This window comes from Semicossyphus pulcher, unplaced genomic scaffold (assembly GCF_022749685.1).
Source record: "Semicossyphus pulcher isolate SPU_LCO1_2020_fin unplaced genomic scaffold, fSemPul1.0.p SCAF_13, whole genome shotgun sequence".
NCBI classification, from domain to species: Eukaryota; Metazoa; Chordata; class Actinopteri; order Labriformes; family Labridae; genus Semicossyphus; species Semicossyphus pulcher.
Window position 1 is genome coordinate 30,129,955 of NW_027211637.1, and position 21,855 is coordinate 30,151,809.

Below are 21,855 nucleotides of genomic sequence, written 5' to 3' on the forward strand. Positions count from 1 at the left end.
AAAGTTGAATACAATACAAAGAAATTCATTAAAAGGATAAAATATGAAATAGTAAATAAAGGTAAAACATTGATAAATATACCAGATGAAATATGCAAGAGGAGCAGAGGTAAGTGATAAGTTAAAACTGCAAACTTGCAAAAGCATGACTGAGGTTAGGATTTAAGGGATTTAACTCTTGATGTGCTTGCAACATAAGGTAATAGGTAACCAGCTCTCACCTCCTCCACGGTCTCTTTTTCAGGTGAAATGACAGACTCCAGTGAGTGTGCTCTGCTGTTCAGCCTTATAATTGCATCACTTCCCCTTTATGGACAAATGACTAACCATTAGCTGCCTGAAACCAGTCTGGCGTGAGAAAAACTCCAACAGGATGGAAACCCCTGTTTCTCGCATGATCGACAACTGGTTTTTGTGGAGACTCAAAGATAGAGAAAGGTTAGAAGGCCATACTCAAGTTGAAGTGTGCAAAAGTACAAAGGATAAATGTCAACTACTACATATGGCCCTACAAGGCTCTAATTTAATCTCATAAATGAAATTGTTGGAGAGATGAAGAGAGCTTTTCAAGGAAAAGATGGATGACTACAGATACAACTTCAACAAGAAGTGAAAATCCAAAGAAAAAGAAACAAACTCGACGCTCAGATGAAGCAAACAGTCTGAAAAGGAAAGCGACCGTCAGCCAGGAAAATCAAGAGTTACAACCGGAGCCAACCGTGGACGTGTGGTTAAATCGGGAAGTGTCCTCCCGGATTTACATATTCTGCCATTAGGTGGCGCCCAAGAGAGCGAAACTGAAATCTTCGAGACTGTCAGTTCAACAATAATCTCCTAACTAGGAGGCCTAAAAAACGTATAACCGTTATCATGTAAGCAATGCTAGAGCAGCCTAAGATTAGTGCAAGCAGGTTATCATGTTAGCATTTTGCTTGGGCATTAGCCTCTTGCATGCTAACACATGCTGTACCACGGAGATTGATGAACAAAAGGACTAAAGGACATTTTAATGCAGGAACTTTGTGTCTAGCAACCCTTTGAGGAACCTTCTTCTGCAGGAACCAGGGTCTAAATTTACTTACAGGGATATTATTGTACCCCCTTAAAGTCTCTGAATGAGGGGTGTTAACTTTCCAAAAATGCATTTTTTACCTGCCTTCTTTTTTGAATGTCTGTAGCCATAAACCAGTGTGTGTTTTTAGTTTATTTAACGTAAACATCAGAGGTGGTAAAGAGGAAAGCATAAGCCGTAGACTGATGAGGACAAAATGTAGCAGGAATTGGAAACGATGACAGAGTTTGGCTACATATGGTGTCATTGTTGCTCTATAGTCATGCACAACATTCTGCAAAAAAGCCATTGTTTTGTTTGTTTGAAATGTCAGTGGACTAAGTTGCCGTATCTTTGTGGGTATTAAGACTGCAGTGGAAACTTTAAGTTTCTTTTAAAAGTATTTTCTGGGACGATAAGTTCCAGGTACTTTTGGTGGAAACAGAGTACCGTACCCAAAGAACACAACCCTAAAAAAGGCTGTTTTTAGCTGCTGACATAATTGGCAGGTTTATGTCAAATATTCTTTTTTAAATACCTAAAAATCAAATAACCCAGCTGTTTTTATTTTTACATTTGTCTCTATTTGTCAATTTGAGTATCTGTAAAACAATCGCTCACAGAGCTCCTTCTTTTATCTGAATTAAACCCTAAACATGCACGCTGTTTCTAAGCCTGAGGCAGGGAGCCTCTGGCGAGTCACAGCTCGTCAAACAATGATCTTAACATGAAGGGATGGAGCCCCTCAATCCCCCCCCCTCTCTCCCCCCCTAACCCCCTCACCTGGCCCCCTGCATACCTTTGACACACAGACAAAGAACACTGTGTCAGTAATGAGACAAGAGGCAGAGAGCCAGTATGATCCTGTGGCTGAATGAGTTCAAATACATCCTTATCTGTAGACTTTGGTTGCATTTGTGTTAATATATCATTTATGTGTTCTAACAGCAGGTGTTTGCTTTTCTTGCTTTGTTTACTGACTAAATCTCAATCGTATTTTCATTCTAATAGATCTCACTTGTTATTCTTTAACAGGGACTTTCCAGCTGTTTAGACACTGTTTCGTGTGTTTTTCTGCCTCCACATTAAGTTCAGAAGCAACCAGAGAGCAGCAGGCGAGCAGCGCTGATTCAAGCTGTAGTTCCTGTTAAGGCCACTAGGTGTCAGTTAAAACAAAACTACAATTTAGGTAACAGGTGAACACATAACTTGTTGTAATATTTCAAACTTCTAAACATATAAACACTGAATGCAAATCCAATTTTTTTATCCCACCTATCTTACATTTTGTCTTCACTTCTTCACTTCCTGCTTTCCTCTCCTCCTGTCTTTTATCGTGCCCCATCTCTCTCTCTCTCTGCTCCTCTCTATCTCTCCATCTCTCTCGCTCATCCTTTTGTCCGTCTTCAGAAGCAGCCCGGCTCGTCTCTTTGTGTCTCTTTGTCCTCTTTCAGACGCCAGCAGACTTCAAAGTAGGCGAGGTCCGTGAAGGGAGAGGAGGTGAAAGAGACACTGGTGAGATGGAAGGAGAGGAGACTGGATGGAGAGAGTGAGCGACAGAGAGGGTGAAATGAATCCTAAATCATACCTGTAGTGATATTTACCAATATAACTGCACAAAAAATATTATTATCTTCTATATTCTACAGTGTAAAAACTTTTAATCAAGTTAAATGGTAAAACATCCTCTCCTCTGAGGAGCATGAACGCAGTCAGTAAATTTCAGTTTGCCAAATGTTGCTTCTGATGGCGGCTCTTGATGAAAAATCAGGGGATCACCACGCAACCTTCTCTGGTTTGAAGTGGATGGACAGTTAGACCGACTGACCCACAGAGATAAATACCCTCAGGCTCTGATCCATTCTTTAGGCTACTAAAAGCAGAACTCACGAGAGGAACAAAAGAGGGAGAGAGAGAGGGAGAGAGGGCCCACCAGGAGTGTGTGTGGTTTGAAGTGTCTTGTTGAAGGAGACTAAGAGAAGGGCAGGTAGGTACCTGCCTCACACCCACCCCCTTTTTAGTCCGCTGTCAACCCCAAACATCCCCTCCCCGGCCCACAGCACTTCAAACATATCCGCCCTCAGCCCTGTGTGTGTGACAATCTCTAAATCCTGAGGCAGAGCATCTGAGGAATGCTGGGAATAGACAAACAGTATTTACTCAATACTGTTATCGCCTGAATACGCTCAAGTTATGGTTTCAAGAGAGGGACACATGAATTGTGTGCATGTACAATGTGTGTGTGTGTGTAAGATAAGAGCATTAAAGACTGAAGGCAGATCCGAACAGATGGATTAAGATAGCAGCGTCTGGTTTTCACGAAAGGGTGAGGACAGGAAGTCAGGAGCTACAGAGCTGCTTTTAGCCTTCACGTACACTAGTGTGGACAAATTGAAACACATATTTCATGGCACCTCACATGCATTTTGTTATAAAATGAACATTGTATTTCTACCATTGACTCTATATAAAGATGGAAGACGTGTTTCCACCATCTCTCGTACAAAAAAGAAGCCAAAATCCCCGCGGAGCCGGCGCTGCCATCTTGCTCATTCGTATCCAGAATGTGAGTGGCCTTGTGTCTCCTATCGCCGTTCCTCCTCTACTCTGCTATTCGGGAACAGAACGCTGCAGGAGTTCCATTTGTCAACAGAGCTGTCAATCATGAGATCACACCCCCTTTTTATAGCATCAAATAAGTAATTAAAAGTAAACTTGTCAGAAAAATGAACACTTGGACATAAATCAGCATGATAAGAACTAACTATAATGACAGAAACCATGTTTGAGAAGAAATTATTTGACGTGTATTTTGATTTTATAGTTTGACTCATGTCCCATCTGTTAACATGGAGGAGGCGGGGCTTCATGAGCTACACTGCAGCCAGTCCGCAGGGGGCGATAGAGAGGGTTTGGCCTCACTTTTAGGGAGCTGTCATGTTGAAGTAGGCTCATTTTCTCAACTTTTAGACAATCAGACTTTGTGGAGTTGCCCCCTGCTGGCCATCAGAAAGAATGCAGGTTTAATGCACTACACACTGGCTTCAGTTTTCAGACCTGGAGGCTACAGTCCACGTCTTTTATACAGTCTTTGGTTGGGACCAGCAGGGGGTAAGTGGGCTCAATTAATGGAGCAGTTAGCTGTCGAACCGACAACAAGAGGCCTGTCCCTCACTTCTCCTTTGGTCTCCAAGGAAACCAGGAAGTAGATTAGTTATAGAGTTCATGAAGAAAGGCGGCGAGAAGGAGAGGATTAGTGAGGTGAAACGACAAGCCCTCTTTTTTCCCTTTTTTTGTCTCCTCAAACATTTCCCTCTTTCCCTGGTTTCCTCTTCTCTGTTGGAAGATAGAGAGGAGGACTCTATTTCTATATTGTAATAATTTAAAATTAAAGGAATATGTGGACATTTTTAGAATGTATTTTTAATATAGACAGGAAATGTTGGGAGTAGAGAGTGGGGGGTGACATGCACCAAATGATCGGCAGACCGGGAGTCGAACCTGCGATCAGTACGACGAGGACTGTAGCCTCTGTACACGGGGCGCCTGCTCCACCAACTGAGCCAAACAGCGCCCCAGAATATGAATCATGTTTGTGCTTTACAGAGCGATGGAGCTGGAGACTTACTTAGAATAAAGAATGGAAGCAGGAGGAAAAGCCTGGCCTCGCTCTGTCCAAAGGTTTGAAAATATTCCTGCCATTAATATGTTGTTTGTTATTACTAAACACAGACATTATTTTATTAACAGGTCCCATTAATATAGCCTCTGGGAGCAATAGTTAGCATTAAAGGACTTCCAGTCAAGACTTCCCATGTGCTGCATTGTTTACAGTACGACTAGCCCCGTGAGAAGCAGAATGGAGTGAGAGTTGAGATACGAAGGCTAAGACCAGATTGTTAGCTGCACTTCCAAGCAGATGTCTGTTTATAAAGATGAATAAAAAGCTAAATTGGTGATGACCACTAATGGGAGCTGGGATGGTGTTTTGGCGCATTGCATTTTGCCCCTTTAGCTCTCCACATGGACGTTGTTTCCTGCACGCAACCAAAGTCTGCTGATCCGTGATTACAAACAGAAAACAGAACACTTAGGAAGAAAATCCGGTCCTGCGCCTACATATACTACATTTTCATGCAATCAGTACTTAAACTTTCCACTCTGCTGTTTCAACGCTAAACTGCTCTATGTTTGTTTTTTATCCCAACCCCTCCATCTGACCCTTTTGATGCTGCTGCTTTTTAAATGTATTTGAAGGTTAGCCTTGTTTTTAGGAACCTTCAACAGAATAGAAACCCTCAACATCTTTCCCAAGTACAATTTTCCAGCTCGTCCTGGGGAATCCGGAGGCGTTCCCAAGCCATGTGGGATATGTAATCCCTCCAGCGAGATCTTGGTCTCCCCCGGGGTCTCCTCCCAGTTGGATATGCCCGGGAAACCTCCAAAGGGAGGCACCCAGGAGGCATCCTAAGGAGGCCTTTTGTAAAGATGAGCCCAGCTGAGGAGGAAACTCATTTAGCTTGTACCCACAATCTCTTTCTTTCACTATCCAAAGCTCATGACCACAGGTGAGGGTTGGAACATAGATCGACTGGTAAACTGAGAGCTTCGCCTTACGGGTCAGCTCCTTCTTCACCACGACGGTCCGGTACAGCACCTGCAATACTGCTGACGCTGCACCAAACTGTCTGTCAATCTCACAATCCATTTAACCCTCACTCGCGAACAAGACCCCGAGATACCTGCCTACTTGCTTGGGAGTTTTTCAGTTAAGGAGAGTTTTTGTTTTAAGTCATTGTTAACTGATTATCTTTGACAGACTCATTCTAAAGACGAGATTAAATAGTTTCTGCATTAATCAATCATGAGAATCGGTGTCATTTTGGGCCTTGATCTTTAGCACACTTAAGTGTCTCCATCATGACCTGTGAGCCTGCAAACAGCCTGTGGAATGTTCTAGTGTGTCAGTGAATGAAGCTCTGCTGCATTAACACACTACCTCGAGACTCCTTTAAACTACAGGAGGTCACTGACCCCTGCCTGTGTGTGTGTGTGTGTGTGTGTGTGTGTGTGTGTGTGTGTGTGTGTGCGTGTCCACAGGTCAGAGTTCAGCATGTGTTAGACAGACGACGGAGGAAGTGGATGTGTGAGGTTTCTGGACCCTGGACGGCGTCGACACAAACATGGAAACAGTTTCACCTGCCTGTCTGAGGTGTCGCTTCACTTTCTGTCATCTTTCTTCTTCTCTGCTTCCCTCTAAGTCCACCTTTTTAAAGGATGTTTCTGACACAAACATCCTGTCAAAGTAAAAGGCCTGTAAATATTACGTTGACTCACCTGAGCAGCTGTTATCTGTGTGTGCGGAGACCTGAGAAACGCTTTCATCTTCTTAAGTGGTTCCTGCAGCTTGATTAGACGGTGCTCTAGAGTCCATGAGAAACACACACACACACACACACGCACACACACACACACACACACACACACACACACACACACACAGCTGCTCAGGTGTTCACAAATGTAATGAACAAATACTGAAATGTGTATGTGCAGCAGGATGTTTTTCATTTACCTGAAGTAATTTCTGTTGCTCTGAACTTCCTCGTACACTTTTTTACATTATGCACCCTATTCACAGTTAATAGGTTACACACATTTTAATGCATCCTGTAGTCTTGAAATAAAACTCTTGGCAAAGGTCCAGAGGGACCCAAACATGAGTATGATCAGTAAATTAAGATGCTGAGTTGGTTATTTTGTGTTTTTGTTGCAAGACTGCAGTTAAAGTACGACTCCTAGGATATTTGGAAGTGCAAATACATTTCTTGGGAACTCATTTTCTCAGGTATTATCACTCTGTAATTTTCAATCCATTCTGGAGGTTTCTTGTCAAGAAATCATGCCTGAACTTTGTGTTTTGATAGTGCTGTATGATATATATTCCCAGTGCTTACAGTTGTGTTTTTTGCTTGTTTTTGAGTGCTTTTAAATACTTCACACCCATGACATCTCTACAGCATAAGGGTTATTCTGTCTGGATTGGCTGCATTCAACCACAGGTGGATCAGGCAGATTTATACCTCATTTGCCCCTTCATACAATCGTGGGAGGAATCTTGTTTGTGCACTTAGTCAATACCAATGATTGGCCCCGATAATGTAGTTGTTTACAGATCCAGTCTTAAATGTCCCAGACTCATTGGAGCTTTCGTGAAAAATAAAATAAATTGTACTTTCCATGTGGGACCACACAAGCCTATGAGAAGGATGGAGAGAAGGAGATGGGAGCCGCTGATGGTGTTTTCAAGCAATGGTGAGCACACTGAGGCTAATGTTAGCTAGCATGCTACTGATGAAAAAGAACAGGTAAGATCTCACCTCCAGTCCATTCCAGTCTTTCTGAAAAGCAGACAAGCTTTGTTGACGACCAGAGAGAAGAATATCTGGGTTTTTCTTTTTTCTTTTCCCCCACATTTTTGAACTGCTTACGATTTTAGAACTCTAAATTAGTTTGTGGCTGCCGGCGGTAGCTCGTTTTCCAGGTTAATTCTGTCAGAAATTCTTACGAGTAACATTTTGTGTTTGTTTCAGATCAAGTTAAACATGGAAAATGTGTCGGTACTGACCCCGGCACATTCAGGCTACCGAGTTGGAAGAACATGTCCGCCTGTGATGGAGTGATGGAGACACTGAGCCTCTGAAAACCCCTCTCTGTCTTTATTTCACCCTTGATGTTTTGCCAGTTCTCTACTAATGAAAGAAACAGACATAAAGAGAGAAAATGGACTTCACAAACAACTACAAAGAGAAGACAACCTTTTCAGGAGGACGACAGCAGCTCCCGGTGATTCAAACTGAAGACAGTCGAGTAGAAGAGGATTATTCTGGTGTCTGTTTCTCAGCAGAAGGACGGACCCTTTATTTTTCTGTGAACCACCGAAAGTGTGTGTGGAGACGGAATACTGAGTGGACAAACTGTCCCTCTCTCTGTTTGTCTCTCACACATTTACATTGAGCCGCACACTGACCAGCAGGAGGAGGACAGAGCTTTGTAAAGGACGGTCTGACAGCTCCCAGGGAGAGAGACGAGATTACAGAGAGAGGAGGACGGATTATAAGCACAGAAGAAGAATGACAGGCCGCCGACTGTCCCCTGGAGTTCAAGCAGACAAACACTCCAATACACAGAGGCAGAATCTCTTAAACAAACGTCACTGTGTGCTAACAGGAAAACACAACTATATTTACAATATTGTTTACAATATTTATTTGACAAAACAATTTAAACTCAAACTTCTTCCTGCTTTGAAATTTATCTCAGTCAAAATCTTGCGGAGTTTTCTAAGTTACGTTACCGGTAACGGTACAGTTTTATGTAACCACTGGGCTGACGTACAACAAATTCATTTCCGAAATTACAACTGAGTCAACTCTATTTTTCTGAGATGCATTTAAAGACTCAAAAAGCTGGTAATGCTGATTTTAGCCTGGATTTTACAATCGATGTCTTTTTAAAGTCAATAATCTGAGGCAAAGGTACAATAGCTGTGTTTGAATATTTCAAAAACAAGATCCCAGAGATTCAATTGTTTTTATTTATTTATGCAAATGTAAAACTCTATGTGCTTTGTAAGATAAAAAAAGCAAACTATAAACTAACGAGTTCAGAAACACATTCATAAAATTCAAAACACATTTTTAAAACAACCAACCCATACATCACACACGTGTACTTGAAGTGCAGGTCCTACAGTCTGTGACCTTCTCCTACTAGAGCACACATACAGGACTACAGCAGGAACACACACACACACACACACACACACATAAAGACACACTAACCGCCAAAGTCACAAGAGAAAAGCGGTGTTTTAAGACTGCTTTTAAAAGAACAAAGTTTCCACCATAGTGACTAAATGCACCTTTACCTGATGTAGTTTGAACTTTAGGTAGATTTAGAACAGCCATAGGTGATGATCTGAGGGATCGGGGGCCGGTTACACAAAGACAAACTGACTGTGGCTTAGATTTAACAAACAGTCAGACTTCAGATAGACGTCTAAATTCATACGTTTCACAAAGAGTTTAGTTCTTGTCTATCTTAAGCAGGACTATGGTGCATTGAATTCTGGGTGAATTAAGACTTTTTGTCAAAACAAAAAAAATGGCCGACTGAGTAACCGCATCTAAACGCTCAAGTCTGTTTGGGGAATTCAACAGTTTTAAGGGCATTTTATTTGAAAAAAAAAAATCGAATGGAAGAGTGAAACAACAACAAAAAAACCTGATATGGAAAAATTGCTGCACTGATTGTTACCATGGTAACATGGGTCTTAGAGCTGAGTTAGCCTGGGGGTAAGGTGTCTAATTTTTTTGGCTGAAAATTAGTCGGTCTTTATTTTTGTGAAACGTTCCAACTTACATTCGACTGATCTATGAGTAATGTTAAGACTGGCATAACACTATAGACCAGTCTGAAACATCTTCGTGAAACCGCCCCCTGGTTGGGCTATAGCCAGTGAGCAGGTCAGACAGGTGTTGAGGGGGTCATACCATTCAATGCTTTATAGACAAGATGTAGTATTTGGAAGTCAGTGCCATACTGGACTAGAAGGTAATGGAGTTTTTTAGTGCAGGTGTAAAGTGCTCGATTTAACTTAGTCCCTGTAAGCATGCTGCATGCACTGACTTGTCACAGAATGCAGAGAGATATCATGTTTAAAATCTGGATTTTTAATTTTTTTTCAATCCTGTAGGGTGAAAAGTTTGTCAGCAACGACGACCTAAAGTCAATGACAGCACAAGATACAAGACGAGGGAAATATCAGGGGGAAGGCCCTCAGAAGGACACAAACAACTTGGATCACAAGCTGATCGAGGATATAATTTTCAAAGGGAAGAATCTCCTGTATCACTTGTGGTTTCTTGTCTTTATCTGTATCAGTCCTCACAGGTTTTTACAACGTTTGGAGACCATTCAGACGTGTCCGGGAGTGAAATCTCTTGTGATGTAAGACGTCCTGTCGCATATCACTTGTCTAATTTGCAAACCACAACAGCATCAAGATACTCTTTTGTGCTGCTGTTCCCTAAGGCTAAATTCTTTGAAAACCTTTAAACTATTTGTCATAGCAGATCATTTGTGTCTCGACTGGAAAGGCGCTTTGCAATTTAAAAATCACGACATTATCATTATGTTATTGATCTTCAAAGTGTAAAGTACGGCTCCTGTTGGTTACAAATCAAAGTCTCCTACACCAGAAATAATTCTTATTATCCTCTCTGTCCTGAGTGTTAACAGCCTGAGAGTGTATCTGAGTGTGTGGCCCTCTGTGTGTGTTTGTGTAGAGCACCTGTCCTGCTGTTTTTATTTGTTTAGTGTGTTTGAGGGACTGTCTGGGCCCCCGTTTCTCTGTGTGTGTCTGTTTGGTTTAAATGTCCCATTTGTCGTTTTGTCACTTGGTGGGTGCAAGGCAGGCATGTCGAATTAATGAGAGAGAACAGGGGAAGAAGTTAAGTTAATTTACACTAAAAAGAGGGAGTGATCAGGAAGAAAAATTGGAAGGATAGGAGAGTAAACAGAACATTGGGAGTAAAAGAAAGATACCTTTCTTGTGTTAAGGCCAAACATAAAGGAATTAAGTGTCAAGAATGGAGTTCAAATGTTTCAAATGTCTTTTTAAAAGTCCATAATTATCGCTGGATCCAAACTCTCCATTTACGGTGCTTTTTATTTGAGCCCATTAATTTTCTGTGATGATTGTTTAAAGAGAATTACACCATTCAAACGCAGAGCGTTGATTGAAGCTGTGCCCTCCTCCAACCTCTGGGGCCGGGCCAACAGAGAGGGGGAGGGCGGGGGAGCGAGAGGATGGGAGGAGGGGAGGTCGAGTCCAGATTGAGTTGGAATAGGTGCCTGTTGGAGCGACAGAGAGAGAGAAACCTCGACGCTCCGCTCTCCAGGACTAAAAAACTCCTCTTCTTCCCTCTTTCTTCTGTAGTTTGCATCACTTTTAACTCCAAATGCTTCCCTCTAACAGAAGTTAACAGCTCATTTCTCTAGTTTAATTTATTCCTCAAAACTTTTTCTGGCCGGATCGAGCGAACAGGTGGAGATGATGGCGAGCGGACCGGCTCCGCTCCTCTCCCCGGCTCGCAGCTCTCGGACGCGGATGGCTGCGGTGCTGTTGTGGCCGCTGTTTGCGACCTGCTGCAGCTTCGCCTCGGCGCAGGAGCTGCCCACCAACGGGGTGAACGGATACAGCCTCCACCCGCCATACTTTAACCTGGCAGAGGGCACCAAGATCACCGCCACCGCGACCTGCGGGGAGGACGACACCGGCAGGAGCGTGCAGGACCTGTACTGCAAGCTGGTTGGAGGCCCGGTGTCCGGAGACCCGAGCCAGACCATCCAGGTGAGCCGGACTAAAGTTTAAAGGCGTATTTTCCTGCTTGTATTGCACATCAGTGAATCTGAACTTTATAACACTTTATTGTGTTTTAATTTGAAATATTCACATAGTTATCGCTTAATATCAGTTTTATCCCACTTTACAGCCATATAATACAATGTTAGTCCTATTATATTACTTATGAGACTTTTTACCTGCATAGTAATCACCTATGGCCATGTTATAACACTCTTATAGTATGTATATGATGTTACAACAAGGGCTTACAATGCATCTGCCTATTGTATTACAATAATATGGTTATAGTGCTTGATTATTGAGTTTTTATGCGATTTGTGCAGCTTAAAATGTGCATGTGCTATTCCCGTAGGATAGGAGTGTGTGTTTGTGGTGCACAATGGTAGGCTTAAGTGACTGGTACTCCTATGTTATGCATGTATGGTCACATTAAACACTTCGGTAGCATTTCTTAGGATTTATAATGAGCCTATAGTGATCTTACCTCATTCTATAGCATTTGCAGCTAATATATTCCTATGTAAGTCCACTTTAAGGACTAAATTGTGTCAGATTTAGGATATGCAATTACATATTTACACCTACCCTTTTACTACACAGTCCCTGTTGGCTGCTGTTTTGCAGCAGTTTGTGTAAGTTATCCCCTCTGGCCATGTTCTAGCACTCCTGTAGTATGTGTATAATGGTGAATTAGGTGCTGATAATGTTTGTTTTGCAAGATCAATTTAGTGTTTTTGTGTGATTTATAAAGTGTTTTATGGCATTTCTGCACCTTTAAATATGCATATCGTATTTGTATAGACTGTGTAGCTTTTCTGTATGGTTGCAGCAATAACTCAGGTTGCATTACTATAATATTTATAGGGATTAATAATGAGCTTATAAAATGTTTTATTGCATTTGCAGCTGTAATGTTGCTGCTTTAAAGCTGCATATTTGTCAGTTTTAGGGTGTATAATGACATTTTTATCCTCTGAGATATCACAGATTTTACGACAAAGTTACTCTTGCTATTTTTACTGTTAATTTTTATCACATTTTCTATCATCAAAAAAGTCGACCCTGTGTGGATGCCCGCTTGCTCACTGCACACACTTGCATTCAGAGTTGAACAGAGGGGGTCAGCAGTGTGCACGAATCTCCCCTCTGCTCTGCCAAGTCATTATTTCATGCACTGCTTCCTTTGTAGGACTTGGCAACACTTAACACAGACCACTTATATAAGGACAGGCAGCATTTCCAGTGCTGGATTTCACTGATGTTTTAAAGATGAGCTTTTAATGTGAGGATGAGCTTGTGAAAACCAACAGCAGCCGGTCCAGTGTGTGTGATTGACTATTAAGCCTCCAGGTATCACTAGTTAGAGCAGAAAGGATTATTGCAGTTTCATGGGTTAACCATTAAAGAGACCCTCTGGGTGATAACATGCAGGCGGCTTAGTGCCTTCTCTCTCCCACCTGTTCCCCACATTCCTCGCGCTGACTGACCCGTGTCCTCCAATCAGAGTTTATCCGCTCTGTTACAGCGAGATCATCGAGACCTGAGGGCCGCTTCTTCTACTATTGATGGTTGTTTTTTGCTGTAAGACAGAAAGGAAAGAAACTAGGTCATGTTAATTGCAAATGAGTATCGTTAAAAGACATCAAGATAAAGATGTAAAGTTAGCGAGATAAAGACATGAGATTGATCAGTAGAGGTAGAGAAAGAACAGCAGGCAGCCTGAAGGGTTGATCGACTGTAAAGATATTGAATGAAGCCAATTTAACACAAAAACATGTGTCCTGAGGGTGTTAGGTCCTCCGGGGCAAATACATCTGAGGAGGTCAAAGTTCGTCCACCAAAAGTCCTTGTTTTTGCCACTGATGGGCTCAGAATGTTATTCTAAGTGTCTGACAACATTACAGAAAGGATCCCTACAGAGGTGGACCTTTTTGTTAAAGATTAAGATCCTTTTACAATTCTCTCTTCAATGCACACCAGACTCCATTGACAAAAAGAGTAATTTCACCTTGTAGGACACAGTGGTTGCTGCTTCACGGCTGCCTGGATCTCTTAGTGTTTTTCACATTATTGTGAGTTAGGCAAAAATTGCATTGGGTCTAACCTAACCCTTCAAAGCACCAAAGTTACACAATGACACAAAAAACACTCAACAATTGAAGCAGTAGTAGACCAGCAACTCCCGCGTTCTGCAAGGTAAAATTAACGTTTTTGTCAATGGGGTTTGGTGGAGCAATGAACATCTGTTTCTGGTTAAAGAAATGCATCTTACTCTTTAACAAAAAGGTCTATCTCTGTCCGGATCCTTTTTGTAATGTTGACAGGCACTTTGAATAACAATGTAAGCCTGTCACTTTTAGAGGACGTGCTTTGATGGGATGCATTTGCCCGCAGGAACTACATTGAGGCTTTTTTAAACCTACAATTTAGACCCCAAAATGCAGTATATAAAAAAGTGAGTCCGCTTTATAATATCCCCTTAAAGAACTATACATAAATAACTCCAGCTTAATTAAAATAAGTTAATAAAGAAAAATAAATTTTGAGGATAATTAATGTAATTTTAGCTGGTAAATATGTAAAACTGTGCCTCTACTGTTTAAACTCTCCCTGAATGTGGACGTGATCAGGAACACGTTTGACCCACTTCAGCTCCTCCACACGGAGGATTAGGCTGAATATTCTGTCATCACAGTTTTCATTCACTCGTTCTCTGTCCGGCCTCCTCGCAGCGGTTCAGTTGAAGTGGCGACGTTGGTGCGTAATTAGCTCAGGAAATCTCCAAAATGAACCCAAGAAATCTGGTCATTACCTCCAGGAATGGTGCATTATGTGTACGGGCTAAGAGGTTTAGCCCACTTTACCGGGCTTTTGTGGCTCGGCCCACTTGTTGGGTTAATGCAACCTCCTGAACAACACACACACACACACGCACAGATACAGCCGGAAAACACACACACTTTTCTGTGTGGAGGTAAATCCTGTTTTGATTTGACAGCAAGACATGAGAGTGTAATTAAAAACAGCAGGAGGAATGTGTGTGTCTGAGAAAGAGGATTCTTAAACACACAAATACCTACACACTGTATATCAAATCCTTTCTTTCTTACCTGGGACTAAACCAGACTCGTTATCACTGCATACCTTTTTAACCCAGATTAATATCGACACGTTATCTTTGATTTAATGCTTAAAATCAACATTTGTGGTCCCCAAAGGATGAGTTCAGCTGCTTTGGTTCTTTGGCTTCTCATTCAGCGTCATCATCAGGCAAAAATTAAATGTTTTTTCAAGCTACCACAGATGAAGATTACTCTGCTACATTTATGTTTATATTGTACATGGTCCCTTTACAAATAAAAGAAATAAACTTTGGTGCATGACCAAATAAATACCTTGAAAATAACGACACTCCGATGAGCCGTGACTGCACTTTGTGGGTGCAAGTACAGGAAGTGTTTCTGTTTGGAGTACGTTTGTAGTCCAAGAAGTATTGACCAATCACGTATCAGCAGGCCTCGAGGTATGCAGGAAAAACAGTCTGTGTGGAGAGCAAAAGCAGGAACACAGCCAGCGTAATGACATCCTGGCTCCCATCAGCGTCATCTGACAACCGTTCAGCTTCTTATTAATCTCTATAAACAGACATCTGCATGCTAACAGCTAACAGCTAACAATCTGTTCTAGATCAAAAATTCAACTTGAGACAAATTCCTTTGACGCTGTGTCACGAAAGCCGTTCAGTGTTTTGGTTTCCTGACTTCCTCGAACGCATCATAAACGATGGCTCCTACCTCAGTTCAACAAACATGTTAAAGTAGTGTTCTTCTCCTCTTGAGGACAGACCTGACAAAGCTTCATGTTGTTCCTAATCTGCATCATGATGTTGTTCTTTCAGCAAACTGAAGAGCCGTTAATTAAAGTCGATCACAAGAAAATCTGTTTCTGTTTGGGCTTCATCCCGCTGAAGTAAGCCAGAGTGCAGCCTCTGTGTAACTTACTGTTTACAGTGAGACTGAGACTCAGCACAGACAGATGAACGTGCGCTCCTCCGGGGGATGGGACGAACCGAGACATTCTGCACATCGGTGGCTCTCGGGGGCAAAAAGGAGTAAAAATTCACTCATCCATGACCTTTTTTGTACATGCTGAAAACTTAAAAGCACAATTTTGATGATTTTTTATTACATTGAGGGCCACGGAAAAAGACAAATGTGATATAGAAAGAAAGAGAGTAAAAGGAAGTATGCAAAACTGTTGGTAATGTAAGGTGTGTTACATTACGAGAGAAACAAGGTTACATAAAGTGGCAGGTGTTGACGAAGCAACAGTTTGTCTTGCCCCGAGGACACAGATTCCGCAGTGAGAGAGAGGCAGAGAGTTTTTCTAATTCATCTAAAGGTTGGAGGGACGGAAAAGAAAGAAAAGTGGAAGAGAGATAAAAGCGATTGAGTGAAAGAGTGTGTAACAGAGAGAGAGAGGAGAATGTGCTCTACATGTTCGTTTCTAGGTGGCCTTTATATTTGCTTTTGAAAGGAGGTGACAGGAGAGGAGGGACGGGAGAAAAGGGGACTGAAGCTGTGTGAAAGAGAGTTTGACAGCCTGGCAGAAGACGTCTCACTACAGTAAACACCTGCCTCCTGCTTTAAAGGTGTCACATACCTGGGTGGGAAATTAACCTGTGAATTCAGAAGCCCCGTCAGACGATGGATTTTATTTCTCACATGTAGCTGCCGATTTGAGGGGATTTCATGCTCATTTTAAGGGTTTCAAGTGTGTTTATCACGGTGTGTGTGGATGCTCTGCGGTCTCTGAAATAATGTTGAAGTGTGTGATGTGAATGCAGAGATGATAAAGGGCTATAAAAGAGAAGCATTAGAAAAGTAAGAAAAAGTATAGTAAAACAGAACTTCCGAGCCCAGACGGTGTCGCTTTAGATAGTGACCTGTGACCTTTGACCTCAGTGACTTGCAGTGATAACATCTTCTAACCCGGGCTTTTGTTCAGGTCTGTGCTTGTTTAGTTTATGCTAACGCTCACGTAGCCAGCAGCAGTCGGGTTTAAACGCTCAGACAACCAGAATGGATTAGATAAGAATGACGAGGCTTTAGAAACAAAAGAGGTGCAGAGGCGGCTTCAAGTGGTCGCGTCCACCTCTGCTCAAGTACTAATTATTAAAGGATGCACAGGCAGTATCTGGTTGACCTCCCTTTAGTACCGACCTTCTTGGTTGACTTCCAAATGGGTTAAAAATCAGGAAGAAACTTAAGATTCACAGGAGAGATGTTAAACATTATGGCTGGTTTTATTGTTTTATTAGTGCCATGTTTTTGTTGGGTGGCACAGAAACTAACTGAAGTGTCTTCAAGGGTTGGAAAAGCATCAGAAATCTGTGGTATGAATTAGGAAAGTGTGCAAAAATAAGGTATATGGGGTTTTTATTTGGGCAAGGCCAGATTATTTGTATTGCATGTTTCTTACACAAAGATTTAAAGAGCTTTTTGTATAATGCAATAAAAAAAATTCTTAAAAGGAAAATAAAAGAACCATAAAAACATTAAAAAAGGAAACAATGCTTAAATAAAAATGTTAGTAAAGAGACATACAGGATAAGAGTGGAAGCCGGTTCATGGCAAATATTAAAGGTTCATTCAAAGGACAGGCAGAACTGTTCTCCAGAAAGGATTTTAACTGTACTTCAAGTCCAACATTTTCTAGAAGGATATTGCAACAATAACTGGGAATAAACTGCTTTCCTTTTCTAAATACAAACAATGCTGGAAAAGTAGCTTGAAAGTGCTGATAATCTCCTTTCAGACTTTAAACAACGGGGACTGTACCTCCCAGTGTTTCTAACTCTCCGATATTATATCTACAGTATATATACATCCAATATTTGTGTGCCTAACCTTGGTTTATTTCAGGGTATGTTTGCATCTACACTTGTGTTTTTGGCATGAACCTCCACCTCTTATGTTGCAGTATGCTGTCCAATAGGGCTGCAACTAACGACACGATCGATGAATTGACTATTCGGGTAATGAATTGCACAATGACTTAATGTCTATTATTCAGCAACTAACAAGAAAGACCATAAATATGAGTTCTTCATTCAAAAATGTGTCTTTAATATACTGATTTGGCTCCGACTGATACAGAAGAGAAATAAAAAAATCCAGCACCAAGTTTTTGTTTAAAACAAACGACAGACAAAGCGCTGATACAACAAGTCCATCACATCAAGTGCACAAGTCCATCGCCTCTTCTCTCTCGCACATTACCGACGTGCTCCTGTGATAAGCAAGGTCCGTTTTACAGATCCTGCAGGCGATCCTTTCCTCTGCAGCGCTGAGGCTGAAATGCTCCCAGACGCCATTTTGCTATGTGTTGTTTACCTGTCGCTTCGCGGTCGCTGTTTTGCATGTGCAGAGATAATAAGAATGCGAAATGGCTCACCCCTCTGCAAAACACCAGAAAATGATGATGATAATGAAGTCTCACTGTTACAGTAACCTGAGTGGAGTCACATCTCTGTAGGAACATAAGAAACTTGACCCAGTTAGCTTCAGGGACAAACAGTGTGAAAGGAATCTCTTCTTTTCACAGACGTTTAGTGAAACATTGTGCTGCTGTATTGGTGGACTGTAACTTAAAGACATCCTCTGAGCTGGATCCTGAAACTTAATCTCCACTGTACATCTGTAAACAAGAGCAACAACAGTGTTAGAAGGCCTTTATCATTGAGGTTTAGATGTATTAAGAGAGTCTGCAGCAGGTGTGTCACTGATTAGCTCCTCCTGTGGTAGTGGAACCACCTGGCGTATTGACTGATTTGTGTCGAATGGTGCAGTGCATGTAAGCTCTTGTGTGTCCTCTGTGACATCTGATGAAATATTTAATCATCAAAGCATAATTTAAAGACTGAAAAAAGCAGGGACGTACTCCTGTTAGACGTATTAGACGTATATTATCCTGTCAAGGACACATGCTGTGGTGAGTTGATTGATGAAACAGCTGGAAAGTGAACAGCAAGGCCATTTCAAACTCAGAGGACGCCTGTTTGATCTCTTACTATCAAGGCTTATGTTTAACTAAAGATTCTAACTCTCTCTCTGCCTCCTCAGGGTCAGTACTGTGACATCTGCAGGCAGGGCGACAGCGACCGAGCCCATCCCATCACCAACGCCATCGACGGGACGGAGCGGTGGTGGCAGAGCCCGCCTCTGTCCCGCAACACCGAGTTCAACGAAGTGAACGTCACGCTGGACCTCGGACAGGTAGGCCTCATTATGTATTCACACTGGAACACGTGGACATGCACGGACTGTCAGCAGTCTCTCTGTGATGCTCTTCCTCTCTTGTATGATCCGGAGTGTTCGTCAGAGATTTCAGACAGTTGTGGGACATCCTCCGTAATAACGTAGAGCTGCAGTTTCTGCTGTTTTCTCTGCTTGAGTCAACATTTTCTTTCCTTGGGTGGCAATTTGTCTTATTTAAGTTTGAATTGCTTTGGTTTGTGGTTCTCGAAATCGTCTCTTGAGGGATCGTGAGAGCTCATAAGGGTCTGGAAATCTCAATAGAGATAAAAAGGGTTCTGCAGGAGGATTTCCAAATTGTCACGATGTATGCAAAGCTGTTCCAAGTGCATCTTAAGGATAGCTGTGCAGAAATCGCTTCAGTCTATCATTATCTGTCGTCATGTGTGGGCTCGCTCACATTTTACATATCTAAGTGTGGGCCAGCTTTAAGAGTTGTAGAGTGGATTTCTATGCACAAAATTCGGGTCTCAATTCACAATTCCACTTTCATTTTAAAGAGGTTACGTGCCGGTAAACCTGACTGGATTCCTGCCAAAGCCACTAGTTGTAAGTCGCCCCCCCAATCATTCAATGGCTGCTGGTAAACCGTCTTCCTGCTGCTGCCACCTCACAGTGAAAAACAAATCGAGTTTGAGTTGTTGTTCTATGCAGGAGGCTCTGTTTGCTCTCGCTGGCGTTGTAGTGAATCCATCAGAGTTACACACACTCATATAAAGATGTGTAGCATGTTGGTAAAGTGTCACACACATACAGGCACACACTCATATAAAGATGTGTAGCATGTTGGTAAAGTGTCACACACATACAGGCACACACTCATATAAAGATGTGTAGCATGTTGGTAAAGTGTCACACACATACAGGCACACACTCATATAAAGATGTGTAGCATGTTAGTAAAGTGTCACACACATACAGGCACACACAGCAGCAGAGAGAAGCTTCACTCTGTGCTCCAACTTAACCTTTCTGTGTTTTTGAACGTCGCTCTTGAACAACCTTTTTATGTTTCTCAATGCGGCTCTTTTGTGCCCGACTCTCCTGCTCGAGTGCCCTCCTCATTCATCAGAGCCGGGGCATTCACCGCGTGTGTGTGTGTGTGTGTGTGTGTGCGTGTACTTGTGTCCTTGTGTCCTTGAAAAGTCTGTCATGGCATTCCCCTTCCCTCTTCTTCTATCCTCCCTTTTCTCCTCCCTCTTTCCCTTTTTCCCTTCCTCTCTCTCTGTCAGGGTTGAAGGTCTCAATAGAGAAGCAAAGAGCTGTGACTGTCACTGTGCGTGTGTGTGTGTGTGTGTGTGTGTGTGTGAGTGTGTGTGTGTGCTCAGCTTGTTAAAGTCTTTATAAGCCTGTTTACCTTGTGGCAGTAATAAAAGGACGAGTAAGAAGGACAAAATGAATGTTCTCGTTGAATGGATGCTGACTGGATGACAGCGATGCAGCTGCCTGAATCTCTTCTCTGTACCATTATAACAGATTAATAATGAAGTCTGTATTTGCTGTCACATTGGCTTATCCTTAATGTTTAGGTCTGCATATGATTTTCTTTTTTATTATTGATTTATCGTTTAATCGATAAAAGTTGTGAAAAAAGTTGGTCACAATTTCCCAGAGACCAAAGCAACGTCTTCAAGTTGCTTCTTTTGTCCAACCAACAGCAGATCTTTAGAATTAAGATGCTGCAGCAGCAAATGTTTGACTTTATTATTTATTTATTAAAGGGATTAAAACTTAAGATATTTTGTTTTCAATTTTGCCTTTTTGCTTTTGTCCGTCTCGTGTGCATTTGCTCACTTCATGCAGCTGCAGGACTTCATTGTGTTTGTGCTCCTTTCTTCCAAAATTTGAGGATTTGCTCCTTTTTTTTGCATGTTTTATATCTTTGTTATTAGAATATAGTTTTGTTTTTTTCCTCTTAAAGAGACAAAAAAATACCTCCAAAAATATCACCCTTTAGATCCCTGAATCGGTGATTGTCATTTCTTTCTGTTTTAGGACATTTTATGTTACTTATGGACGAAAAGATTCATCGCTGTATTGAACAGCATTGTGTAGATGCTTTTGGTGCACTTGACCTGCATGTTCAGTGTCTGAATGAGTGCGAACGTTTCACTGTAGCACAACAAAGCACAACTACAGGTGAACTTTGACTTTGTTAGACCTTAAGATCGACTTTATTGATCCCCCATTGGGGAAAAGTCACTTGCAACAGCTCAAAGTAACGGACAGGGTAAAGGAAGTGATGGATAAAAAAAGGCGAGATGAAAGACAATAAAATGCAATGATAATACTAAAAATAAATATATTCACTATGTGCACCTTTCACTTAAGTGGATGAGGACGCTTGCAACTACCTGCAAATCAAAGTTGCATCAACATGTTGTCTGGGTGGCATCGAAGCTTAAGGCCACCTTAAGGAGACAGAGAGAGAGAGAGAGAGGAGGGGGAGGGTCTCTAGTTACCAGGTTGCAGTTTTGTCTTGAAAGAATGTAGGTGGGCTAAGGGCAGGGTTTACAAGTGTGTGTGTGTGTGTGTGTGTGTGTGTGTGTGTGTGTGTGTGAGTGACAGGGTTCAGAGAGTGTGTAGAAGACCACAAAACACACACCTAACCCCCCTACCTCTGCGTGAATGAAAGAGAGAGAGCGGAGGGAGAGATTGGAATGTAAGTTAACCTGTCTCAACCCGCAGAGGGGAAGGCTTGTTAAATTGCCCCTAACTCGCCCCTCGCTCCCCCCTCTCTCTCCCTTTCTCTAGCAGAAAAAAAGTACTTTTATCTCTTTATCCACCAATTTCTGAATTCACTCAACATCTATGGAGTGAACCAGCGCTTTTTATTAGAAGAGAAGATCGCTGGAGTTTGCAACGTGTGCAAAGGCTTCTGCTTCTGGATGATAGGCAGCTTCGCCCTCAATTCCCCTGTTTCAAATGGACCTCACTGCACCGATTCTGCATATTGCCTTGTATACATTTTCTGGTTTTCCCTTATCATATGTTTGGGAGCAGAAATATGACCAAAATGTTCCAAAATGGTGAAGCTGCATTTAGTTTTTAACCTC

The 21,855-nt window shown here is 42.0% G+C and overlaps 1 protein-coding gene across 1 annotated transcript in view; it reads left to right on the forward strand.

The window, feature by feature from the left end:
- The first annotated feature begins 11,171 nt into the window (after positions 1–11,171).
- lama5 (laminin, alpha 5) overlaps positions 11,172–21,855 on the forward strand; it is a 92,321-nt gene continuing 81,637 nt past the window's right edge. Inside the window, exons 1-2 of the mRNA XM_069659665.1 lie at positions 11,172–11,468; positions 18,608–18,760. Of these exons, the coding sequence (XP_069515766.1) occupies positions 11,172–11,468; positions 18,608–18,760 (450 nt within the window). The remainder of the gene's footprint in view (positions 11,469–18,607; positions 18,761–21,855) is intronic.